Source organism: Schistocerca gregaria, chromosome 6, assembly GCF_023897955.1.
Source record: "Schistocerca gregaria isolate iqSchGreg1 chromosome 6, iqSchGreg1.2, whole genome shotgun sequence".
Taxonomy (NCBI): Eukaryota; Metazoa; Arthropoda; class Insecta; order Orthoptera; family Acrididae; genus Schistocerca; species Schistocerca gregaria.
The window spans coordinates 49,719,775-49,731,278 of record NC_064925.1 but is presented as its reverse complement, the minus strand read 5'-3'; the positions used below and the strand labels follow the sequence as shown (position 1 = coordinate 49,731,278).

The following is an 11,504-nucleotide window of genomic DNA, read 5'->3' as shown; positions in this document are numbered from 1 at the left end:
CACTGTTCAGTCGTCGTATGCTTACGTTCATTACACCAATCGAAGCGTCGTTTGGCATTTACCAGTGTGATGTGTGGTTTATGAGCAGCCGCTCGACGATGAAATCCAAGTTCTCATGTGCCTCCTAACTGTCATAGTAGTTGCAGTGGATCCTGAAGCAGTTTGGAATTCCTGTGTGATGGTCTGTATAGATGTCCGCCTATTACACATTACTACCCCTTCAACTGTTGGCGGTCTCTGTCAGTTAACAGACGAGGTCAGCCTGTACGCTTTTGTGGTGTACGTGTCCCCTCACGTTTCCACTTCACTGTCACGTGGAAACAATGGACGTGGGGATGTTCAGGAATGTGGAAATCTGTCTTACATCTGTACGCGAGAAGTGACACCCAGTCACCTGACCACGTTCGAAGTCCGTGAGTTCCGCGGAGCGCCCCATTCTGCTCTCTCACGATATGGAATGACTACCAAGGTCGCTGATACAGAGTACCTGGCAGCACAATATGAAAACTGTGTCTTGGGAGTGTCCTGATTCTTCTGATCACTTAGTGTATGCCAGGTTACATCCATCACCTATCTCAGCATCTTGCAGGATGAAGGTAATACAGGCAGAGCAGCTGGCCCAATTACTTGCCAAAGGTAAGACTATGACGTCTTAAGTGTGATAACGAAAATTTTCAAATGAACAGCAGCTGAGTTAGACGAATTGAGTTAAAAAGCAAACACTAGCTAATACGTTGTAGAACACAGCAATTTAAATTAATTCACTGATGGCTTCGAGAGGTTGGGAGGAGATAGACTTGATGAAAGGTACAACTGAAGTAAGTTTGAAGAATGCAAAATAAGTATTAACGGTACATAGCTAAAATCAAATGAGTTAGTGTAGCATACATCACAGTAACACAGGGCTAACTGAAGAAGCGTTCTTTGGATGTGTGTGGCGCCATTTCACCAGAACTGCCGTCTGAAGTTTTATTTTCCATTTAACTGCGCAAACTCATGAGGAATGCAAATAGGACATTACCAGTCAGTTTCAAGTGAAGTATAATTATACGTCTTATATGATTTATTCACCATAGACAAGTAATTAATTATGCATAAGAAGTAAGAAAACTTATTTTTATATAGTTCTGCAGAGAATTAAGCCTCAAATTATCCAAATTTTTTTCCTTCAGTAAATGCAATACATTTTAAAAATGGTTTATAATTTGACAAATGGGGTTTCATGAATTTACTTTCATCTGTAGTAGTGATCGTCAATGTTAACATTTGCCAAAAGCCTCATTAACATAATGATAAATTTTAAGTAATGTTAAAAAGTTTCCCAAGATGTTTAAAAATTGTTTATATCTTAAAATGGTGTGCAGCTATCTGCAGGCACGTCGCCTTCACTTGCGTCCCCTCTTCTTTGCGGTCGCCTTGTAGGGGCTCTCAGTGCTCTTCCGTTTCCTTGCCTGTTGCTCTTCTGCCCCAAGCGGGATCTCCTCCATTGGTCCCTCGATCTCTAGATCTTCCACATGATGCTTCTCATCCTCCATCATCGCTGTGCTACCCCCTTGCTCCACTTGCTGCTCCGTCACCTCCGCCCTGCACTCTTCCTCTGCTCGGTGCATAATCACCTCCGCCCTGCACTGTTCCTCTGCTCGGTGCACAGTCACCTCCGCCCTGTACTCTTCCTCCCCTCGGTGCACAGTCACCTCTGCTCGATGTACAGTCACCTCTGCGCTGCACTCTTCCTGCACTTCCTGCACAGTCACCTCTGTCCTGCACTCTTCCTGCACTTGCTGTTCAGTCACCTCTGTCCTGCACTCTTCCTCTGCTCGGTGTACAGTCACCTCCACCCTGCACTCTTCTTGCATCTGCTGTTCAGTCACCTCCACCCTGCGCTCTTTCTCCACTTGCTGTTCAGTCACCCCCGCCCTGCACTTTTCTTCCATTTGGTGTTGCAACTTCTGCTTCAGTTTGCCATACGCTGTGGAGGTCACAGAGGCTAGAAGTGTGGGTGCAAAAGTGGCTGCAGCCACTTTGTCTTGGTCTGCCATCTGAGCCGCCTCTCCCCACACTGCGCACTCTGACCCTTTTCGCTGACCCTGCTGATCTGTAGGTGTGTCTGCTGGAATCCTGCAGGAAGAGCAATGATATGAGGCAATATTTGCAACAAGTCATTCCTTTGTACATGTAGCTGCTACTGAAGATTTTCACTTTCGTGCAATAAGAATCCGACTGGGAGTTACGAAACTGTTCTAAAAGGTTTTTTGAAATGGATACCCTGGCCCACCACCATAGTAGGCGACAGATTGCACGATGCAGCGCCCGCGTGAAACACTGAGGCTCTTCCAGCCTTTGTTTTGCGTGCAGCTGGAGGATTGAATAGAGTGAAGATGCCCCTAGTGACAACTCATTCAGGGTATGAATATGATGAAGTGCTTCTAGACCCCACATTTTAATATCAAAAATATCTTTAAAATTATCACTAAAACGAACTGAAAACCCCTATAAAATACCGTAATAATGATTTAAAATGCATTTATAACAGTTATAAAATGAGCTAGAGTAATGATCTTTGTAAGAGGTACAAATTTACGAAAAGGATAACGAATTTAAAATCCACTATGTTATCTTTAATATGTGTCTTTCTTGGAAGATGTACAAAAATTGTCAAACCATTATGATTTATCGCAGACAGCATGCAGACCTTTCTGAAGTGAGCCAGTGTGTTTTTTAACACCATGTACTTTTAGTTAGAAAAAGGTCCAATTACTGTAGCCACTGGAGAATTCACTTCAACACTTTCCTTTAGTTTCAAAACAGTTTAAAAATGGACTCACCAATATATTTCAGAAATGGATATTTTGCTTGCCACACTGTTTGTACAAACTATCAATATTTTGTCTCAGTAGTAAAGAGACAAAACAGACTGTTGTGTCTAGCTTTTTGTGTTTTGAGACACTGTTTCGAATTAATTATGTATCATGTACTTTGCAGGCACATATTTCAGTTCTAGCATTTATAATCAACTCTGTATTGTGAACAGATGTTTAAGCTCTAGCTCTTTTTCGTACTTTTTAACTCATCAAAATGAGGGCCACTGACTGGAAAGCTCCACAACCACAAAGTGGGGGTGGCTCACCACGCAAAAGAAAACCATGGGTCAGCCTGGTATGGCCGATGCGAAGACGACAGAGGGTGGTTGAGTCCTTTCGCGAGAGGCGTAAGGAAGAACGCCATGGGACAGGTGTCACCTTAATCGCATGAAGTTTATTAGACAAGGAGGTAGCCTCCCAGGATGTGGCCCATGATTGCGCAAAGTGGGATTTGAGATGAAGCCGTAAATCCGCCACAGGAGGGGTGACAGGGAATGGGGGGTAAGTGACTGCTCCCCCAGCCAAACGATCAGCAAGCTCATTTCCTTGGATGCCCACATGGCCAGGGACCCAAAGGAAGCTAACAGAACAAGCAGCATGGTGGAGATCAGCGAGATGGTCATAGATGGAGGAGACCAAGGGATGACGGGAGAAACACTGGTCAAGTGCCTGAAGGCCACTCATTGAGTCTGTACATAACAAAACGCGATTGAGCTTGGACTGTTTAATAAAGGCCAGGGCCCGGGAGACCGCCATCAATTCCGCAGTGAACACCCCACATGCATTTGGCAGGAGATGATTTTCCATGCCTACAGAGGAGGTGAAGGCATAGCCCACACGATCAGCAGATTTAGAGCCATCAGTGTAAAAAACAACAGCATCCCGAAACTCAGATAAAATGCGGCGGAAAAAACAACGGAACACCATCGGGGGAACAGAATCTTTCGGACCTCGGCAGAGATCCATCCGAACTCGGGGCCGAGGAACTAACCAAGGAGGTGTGTTGGGGAGGGAACGTGGGATACAGGAAAAGGAAGGAAGCTGAAAATCACGGCGAAGAGACGCTAGGCGGAGCCCAACCGGTAAACCCGCCCGAGGGCGGGGGTCAGGTGGGCGACTTCCTTGGGCAGGGAACAGGATAGAATAGGAAGGATGAGTGGGAGAGGAACGGACAGCGATTGCATACGAAACCAGAAGCTGGGAGCGCCGAACGGAAAGGGGTGGGATCCCAGCCTCAACCAGGAGACTATCAACAGGGCTAGTCGGGAAGGCACCGATGGCCAAACGGATACCACGATGGTGGACCGGATCCAAGAGGCGCAATGTAGAAGGGGCAGCTGAACCGTAAACTTGACAACCATAGTCCAAGCGAGACAACACTAAGGCCCGATAAAGGTGGAGGAGAGTGGAACGGTCAGCACCCCAAGAGGTGTGGGCAAGGAAGCGAAGGACGTTTAGTTTACGGAAACATCCTATCTTCAGGCGTCTGATATGAGGCAGCCAAGTGAGCTTGTTGTCGAAAAGAAGGCCAAGGAAACGAAACTGTGGGACCACAGGTAATCGTTGTGCATTGAGATAGAGCTCTGGATCGGGGTGGACTGTCACACGGCGACAAAAGTGGACCACTCGCGATTTTAAAGGAGAAAACTGAAATCCGTGTGAGATGGTCCATGCAGAGGCACGCCGTATGGCATCCTGGAGCTGCCGCTCTGCAGTGGCCATCGAAGAGGAACTAACCCAAATGCAGAAATCATCCACATACAGAGCAGGAGTGACCAAAGGACCGACGGAAGCCACAAGTCCATCTATAGCAATGAGGAACAGAAGTACACTCAATACGGAACCCTGAGGGATGCCATTCTCCTGGGTTCGCGGAGAACTTAAAACTGTACCAATCCTAACCCTAAACGAACGATGAAACAAGAACTGGCGGATAAAAATCGGGAGTGGGCCCCGAAGACCCCACTCATGAAGTGTAAGTAAGATATGATGGCGCCAAGCCGTATCATAGGCCTTGCGAAGGTCGAAAAATACAGCAACCAAATGGCGGCGCTGGGAAAAGGCCTGCCGAACTGCGGATTCCAAGCGAAGTAAATGATCGATCGGAGACCGTCCCTCTCGGAAGCCACACTGGTAAGGGGACAACAGACGCCGAGATTCGAGGACCCAAGTGAGCCGACGGGCTACCATCCGTTCAAGTAACTTACAAACAACGTTCGTCAGACTAATTGGCCGATAGCTGTCGACGAACAGGGGGTTCTTACCGGGCTTAATGACGGGAACCACGATGCTATCCCTCCATTGAGAAGGGAAGTCACCCTGGAGCCAAATACGGTTAAATACCCGGAGAAGATGTCGCTGTTGTGGAGCACTGAGATGTTGAAGCAGTTGGTTATGAATGGAGTCTGGGCCAGGGGCCGTATCATGAGAAGAGAAGAGTGCGGAAAGAAGTTCCCATTCAGTAAAAGCGTCGTTGTATGATTCTGACTGGCTGGGGGTAAAACATAAGGCGGAAGCTTCGGCCCGCTGTTTCTGGGGAAGGAAAGCAGCCGGATAGGAGGCTGATGCCGACGCTGTTGCAAAATGGGTCGCAAGGTGTTCCGCGAGAGTCAACGGGTCCGTGCAAAGGCCATCCGGGAGGTGAAGACCCGGGAGGGTAGACTGCCGATGGCAACCTTGGAGAGAGCGAAGTGTAGCCCATACCCGCGACAGAGGGACAGCAGAACCGAGGGAAGAAACAAAGCGTTCCCAACACATCCGTTTGCTACGTTTGATTAAGTAACGGGCTTTTGCGCGAAGGCGTTTAAAGGTAATAAGATTGGCAACGGATGGATGCCTCTTAAGGTGTTGCAAAGCTTGACGGCGATCACGGATGGCAACAGCAATGTCCGAACTCCACCAAGGGACCTGTCGGCGGCGAAATGGTCCAGATGAGCGCGGGATAGCAAGGCTAGCAGCGTGAACAATCGCGACAGACATGTCATGTATGACATCATCAATACCATCCGACAATGAGGGAGAAAAAACGACCTGTGCAGTATACAGAGGCCAATTGGCACGTTGGAAGGACCAACGAGGTGATCTGTCCATGGGGGAGCGGGAAGGGAGCGAGAGAATCAACGGGAAGTGGTCACTATCGCAAAGGTCGTCGTGCGGTGACCATTGTAGGGAAGGGAGGAGGGAGGGAGAAGAGAGAGAAAGATCAATTGCAGAAAAGCTGCCATGACCGGCACTGAAATGGGTAGGGGAGCCATCGTTAAGAAGGCACAAGTCGTGGTCGGTAATAAACTGGTCAATGAGATGACCCCGACTAGATGGAAATGCACTGCCCCACAAGGGATGATGTGCATTAAAATCGCCAAGTATAAGGAAGGCAGGAGGAAGTTGCTGAAGGAGGGCACTTAAGGAGGCAGGTGTAGGAGTTCTGTCAGGAGGGAGATACAGATTGCAAATTGTGACCCCAGAGTCCAGGTGGATCCTAACAGCAACTGCTTCCAATGTAGTTTGGAGAGGAATCCACGTGCTGGCAATGTCCGTTCGGACCAACGTGCAAACTCCGACAGACGCCCGTAGGGGGCCGACCCGATTTCGACAAAGCACGGAAGCCACGGAGGGTTGGTGAGTGACCACCAGTAAAATGAGTTTCTTGTAGAACCACACAAGCCGCAGAGTAAAACGAAAGAGGGGATTGCAACTTCGGTACGTGACGGTAATAGCCATTACAGTTCCATTGGATAGCCAAAGAACGATGAGTCAATTGGGGGTTGAACAGGCTAATGTCAGTCATGCCGGTGGGTCACCACCCGTCACCGACAAGGAGGGGGCGACATACATGAATAACAGGTCAGAGTCAGGTTGTGAAGACGGGGACGAGACCTCTGGCGACACCAGAGACTCCTTGTCCCGGGACTTGTGCTTCTTCTTTCTTTCTGTTTGGGATCGTGGAGGGCTGTGCAACAAAATGGAGCCAGCCACAGCAAGATCGGGAACAGAAAGAGAGCGGGCGATCTGGGGGCCCACAGACCGTGGTTCTCGTGGTGGCCGCGTGGCAGCAGACCTTTGGCCTGGAAGGTGCCGGGAAGGGGGATCCCGCGAGGGGCGCCCATGACCGGCAGACGCCGAAGAAGCAGGACACTTTTCCAGCCGGGGAGAGGAAGCGGTGCCCGGAGGGGATGGTGTGGGAACCGCAGGGGGAGGGGGGAGGAAAGGGGTTCGGGACTGGGGTAAGGAATGAGGAGGAGGGGGTGAAGATACTACTGAAGCGTAACTAGTTGTCAGGGTCACTGGATGAAGGCGTGTATACTTTTTACGGGCCTCGGTATAGGTGAGACGATCAAGAGTCTTATACTCCGGTATCTTTTTCTCTTTCTGATACACTGGGCAATCCAGTGACCGTGAAGAATGATTCCCACGACAATTTACGCACACAGGAGGGGGAACACAGGAACTTCCCTCATGGAACGGATGTCCACAGTCACCACAGAGGGGGGCCTGCGAACAGCGCGAAGACATGTGGCCAAAACGCAAACACTTGAAACATCGCATAGGTGGTGGGATGTATGGCTTCACGTCACACTGATAGACCACAATCTTGACCTTCTCAGGGAGGGTGTCCCCTTCAAAGGCCAAGATAAAGGCACCAGTGTCAACGCGGTTGTCCTTCGGACCCCTCTGAACCCGCCGAACAAAGTGAACCCCCCGCCGGCTTAGATTGTCCCGAAGTTCCTCATCAGATTGAAGGAGGAGGTCTCTATGGAAAAGTACACCTTGCACAATGTTCAAGGACTGGTGTGGGGTAATTGACACAGGAATCGTACCAAGATGGGTACAGGCACGGAGAGCTGCAGACTGGGTTGCTGAAGCGGTTTTAATCAACAGCGACCCAGACTGCATCTTGCTGATAGATTCCACCTCGCCAAACTTGTCTTCGATGTGTTCAACAAAAAACCTAGGTTTCGTATGAGTAAAAGTATCCCCATTAGTTCTGGCGCAAACCAGATAGCGAGGGAAAGGTTTCGCCCCCAGCCGACGAGCCTGGCCCTCCTCCCAGGGGTAGCCACGGAAGGGAAGGCGGAAGGGGCAGAGGAAGCAGCATGTGAAGAATCTTTTCCAGTCAAAGAGACGGCCGGAGAACGGCCAGAGTTGTGGACTCTTATGCGTTTCATGAGCATAGTGTCCGCCCTGATACCACCCACTCCGATCAGGGGCTCTCCTCATGGGCGCCACCCAGCCACAGCAAGGGCCATCTGGCACGGCGGCCATTGCTGGGAGTTCCGATGCTCCAGGACGACAAGCAACCACTCCTAGGCTTACATGAGGAGGTCACAGCTCAGGTATCAGACGTGTGATCCCTGTGTTTTCAGGGGGCTCAACCAAAAGGGTACATAGCGACCCCACCACACGGGCTGACTACCGTGCTGGCTATGGACCCTAGCGTCAAACAACGACGTAGAGGAAACGATGGAATCAATGATGATGGCACACGCCGGAGACACTAGGTAAGGTGCTCTTCCCCAAATGGCTCACACTACGGAAGAAAATTTAGTGATGGAGGTCAAACCCCAGAGGGGAGCAGAGAATACCAAAAGGATGAAGGAATTACAGAACAAGGCCGAATTGCAAGGTCAACAGAGCCAGGAGAATAGCAGGGCCAACATAAGGAGGGACACCATAAGTAGGGACACCAAGAGAGGGAGAGGAGAGGTCGGAGGGAAGGATGAAGGACAGGAAAGGAGGGGAAGGGAAAGGAAATGCAGCCCGGAAAAAGAAGGAAGGCTGCAATAGCTCGGGGCCCCGTGCTCGCCACGCACGTACTCACGAAAAGGACCGCGAGCCCCCTGGGGGGAATGGTGAAAGAGGTAGAAAGAACGTCATGGCAGCAGGAAGAGTAAGAAACAGGAGTGGTGAAGGGGGAAGTGGAGGGGCAGAGCAGAGAGAGACAGCCTCGAAAGCATTAAGTGTGATGGGACACTGGCGCTGCCACCGACATATTCCCATCTTCACACCAAGCCATGAACGCTACATAACGAGACCACCACCACGAGAAAAAGAAAAGGAAAACGATATGACATGAAAGGCGAGACAAAAATAGCGATCAGGCGGGAGGAAGGCCACCCAGAGCAACGCCAATGCTAACTGAGTACTCCAATGCCTGAAAGAAATTCTGGAAGATAAACCACTTTCATAAAGAAAATCGAGGCTAGCTGTAAGTATGTAACACTCACGTGCTGACACCTATGACGAGGAGAGTGGGAGGACATATTTAGTACTAACGACGAAAGTATGACAGGGGAGGGGGGAGGCAGTCTAGCAAAATATGGATCACCAATAAGTTTCGTCTGCCCTCAGCATCGTCTCCGCTTCCGCGCCTTGGAACGCCTGTCCTTTCTCACAGCTTCAAGGTAACACTACAGTAGCAAGAAATAATGTTACACAGGGTATCCCCTCAAATTCCAAAATAAAGGCGTAAGTATTTAATCGATTGTTCTTACAGCCTTGCTGATCGATCCAAACAGATTGAGTCTTCCCCTTTACACATTGGGCTGGAGACCCTGATCACTTTGAAGAACGAGCGCCCTATGGAAAATGACTACCTGAACCAAAGTCAGAGACTGATGAGGGGTAATCGACAGTAAGTTGTAGCCAAGATGTTCACAGGCATACATGGGTGCAGCTCATGTTGCAGTAGTATTGATCGACAGCAAACCCGACTGCATGTTACTGAGAATCCACTGCGCCAAACTTGCCTTCGATAGTCTTTACGAAAAATGAAGGCTTGGTGGCAGTGAAAGTTGCGTCATCAGTGGTGTTGCTGACAAGGTGGCAGGAGAGGGCTCCACCACCGTATGGCACGCCCAGCCCTGCACTCACAGACTGGGATAGGAGAGGGTTACAACAAGAAGCAGTGTTATGAAGAGAGCTGCAGAAGGACGACCAGTTTTCTGAAGCTTAATACATTTCACATGCAGGGGGTCTGTTCTGACACTACATAGACATTCGAATGAGGTGCTGTCGCTGTGAGCACCGCGCAGTCACAGCAATGGCCATCTCGCACAGTGGCCGTTGCCAGGCACACTCATGCTCCAGAATGAGAATCAGCCACTCCTAGGTATAAATAGGAACGTGTCAGATCAGATATCAGAAGTGATATCCTCATGCTTTCAGCAGGCTTCTGCTGCACTGACTACCAGACTAACTATGTAGTTTCAAAGAACAAGCTGATGACCTCGACGTTGAGCGCCCATAAGCCTCAAAGAACAATGGAGTCTCAAAATAGACGGAAGAGGTGCATTGCCACTTCCTCGGACGAGAAATAAAATTCAAAAACTGGCTCCAAGTACCCCAAAGATTACTCCTCCTCCCCCCCCCCCCCCAAGTCCCAAATTCCCAGAAAAAGATTATTTTTGAGATTGAATAAACGCGATGTATGACGACGCAGTAATACGATCTTCTGACTTCAAATATCACGGCATTAAAATTTGAACGAAGGACTTACCTACTAGAATAAAGCGAACTTTTAACTAGATAATTGAACTAAACATTACTTAGACAGTGATTTAGACAATTTTCATTCATAATAGCCAGTGGTTTATGGAACTTCAGTCATAGGTCCGAAGCATTTAATTTAAAACCCGCCCCCCCCCCCCCCCAACACCTGGGAAAGTTTTCTTCTCAAGGCTCGGTTAGGAAGTGACATTGTGCAATAAAACATCCTCTCGTGCCAAGTCGTGCATTTGTGATTTAAAATTCTATCAAATTTTTGACATGAAACTTCGGAGTAATACGCGCAGCGATAATATTTGACTGTAGCGCTCGGCGCTTGTGTACAATCTTTGGTTCAAAGAAGTAGTCCACTGTTACGATTTCTTAGATACTTTAAATTACGACCAGCTTGTAGGGAATTTGTTGCAAATGTGACTATTGGTTTTATCATTAATATTTCATCATTATCAGTTAAACATCGATTAAGAACGATTAATTACGATTCTTGGTGAAGTAAATATCTCACACACGTCAACATTTCCGTTCAGCACTTATTTTGTGTAACATCGTCTTCGTAACTGGATAACGATATCAATACTACCGACTGTCGCCGAGTTTTAGCCGAGGCCAAGTACAAATCAAACCTAATCATCAAGAAGAAGAGACATTATAGAGGCTAACCTGAAAATTTGAAGTAAGGAGTTACAAGTTGGCTCACTACAGAGGAAACACAGAAGGGGAGGGGAAAGGCCAGAAGGCAATCAGAAACGCTGGTAAGGAAAGGTGATGAAATAGAATATAGGAACAAAATCTTAAGTGGCAGAAAGAAGCGGGACAGAAAGAAGCGGGACAGAAAGAAGCGGGACAGAAAGAAGCGGGACAGAAAGAAGCGGGACAGAAAGAAGCGGGACAGAAAGAAGCGGGACAGAAAGAAGCGGGACAGAAAGAAGCGGGACAGAAAGAAGCGGGACAGAAAGAAGCGGGACAGAAAGAAGCGGGACAGAAAGAAGCGGGACAGAAAGAAGCGGGACAGAAAGAAGCGGGACAGAAAGAAGCGGGACAGAAAGAAGCGGGACAGAAAGAAGCGGGACAGAAAGAAGCGGGACAGAAAGAAGCGGGACAGAAAGAAGCGGGACAGAAAGAAGCGGGACAGAAAGAAGC

The 11,504-nt window shown here is 48.8% G+C and overlaps 1 protein-coding gene across 2 annotated transcripts in view; it reads right to left on the bottom strand.

The window, feature by feature from the left end:
* Window positions 1-430: 430 nt before the first annotated feature.
* Window positions 431-11,504, bottom strand: part of LOC126278579 (uncharacterized) — a 110,719-nt gene continuing 99,645 nt past the window's right edge. For both annotated transcript variants that reach the window (XM_049978787.1, XM_049978788.1), the window contains one exon: window positions 431-2,118. In XM_049978787.1, the coding sequence (XP_049834744.1) occupies window positions 1,386-2,118 (733 nt within the window). In that variant the 3' untranslated portion in view covers window positions 431-1,385. The remainder of the gene's footprint in view (window positions 2,119-11,504) is intronic.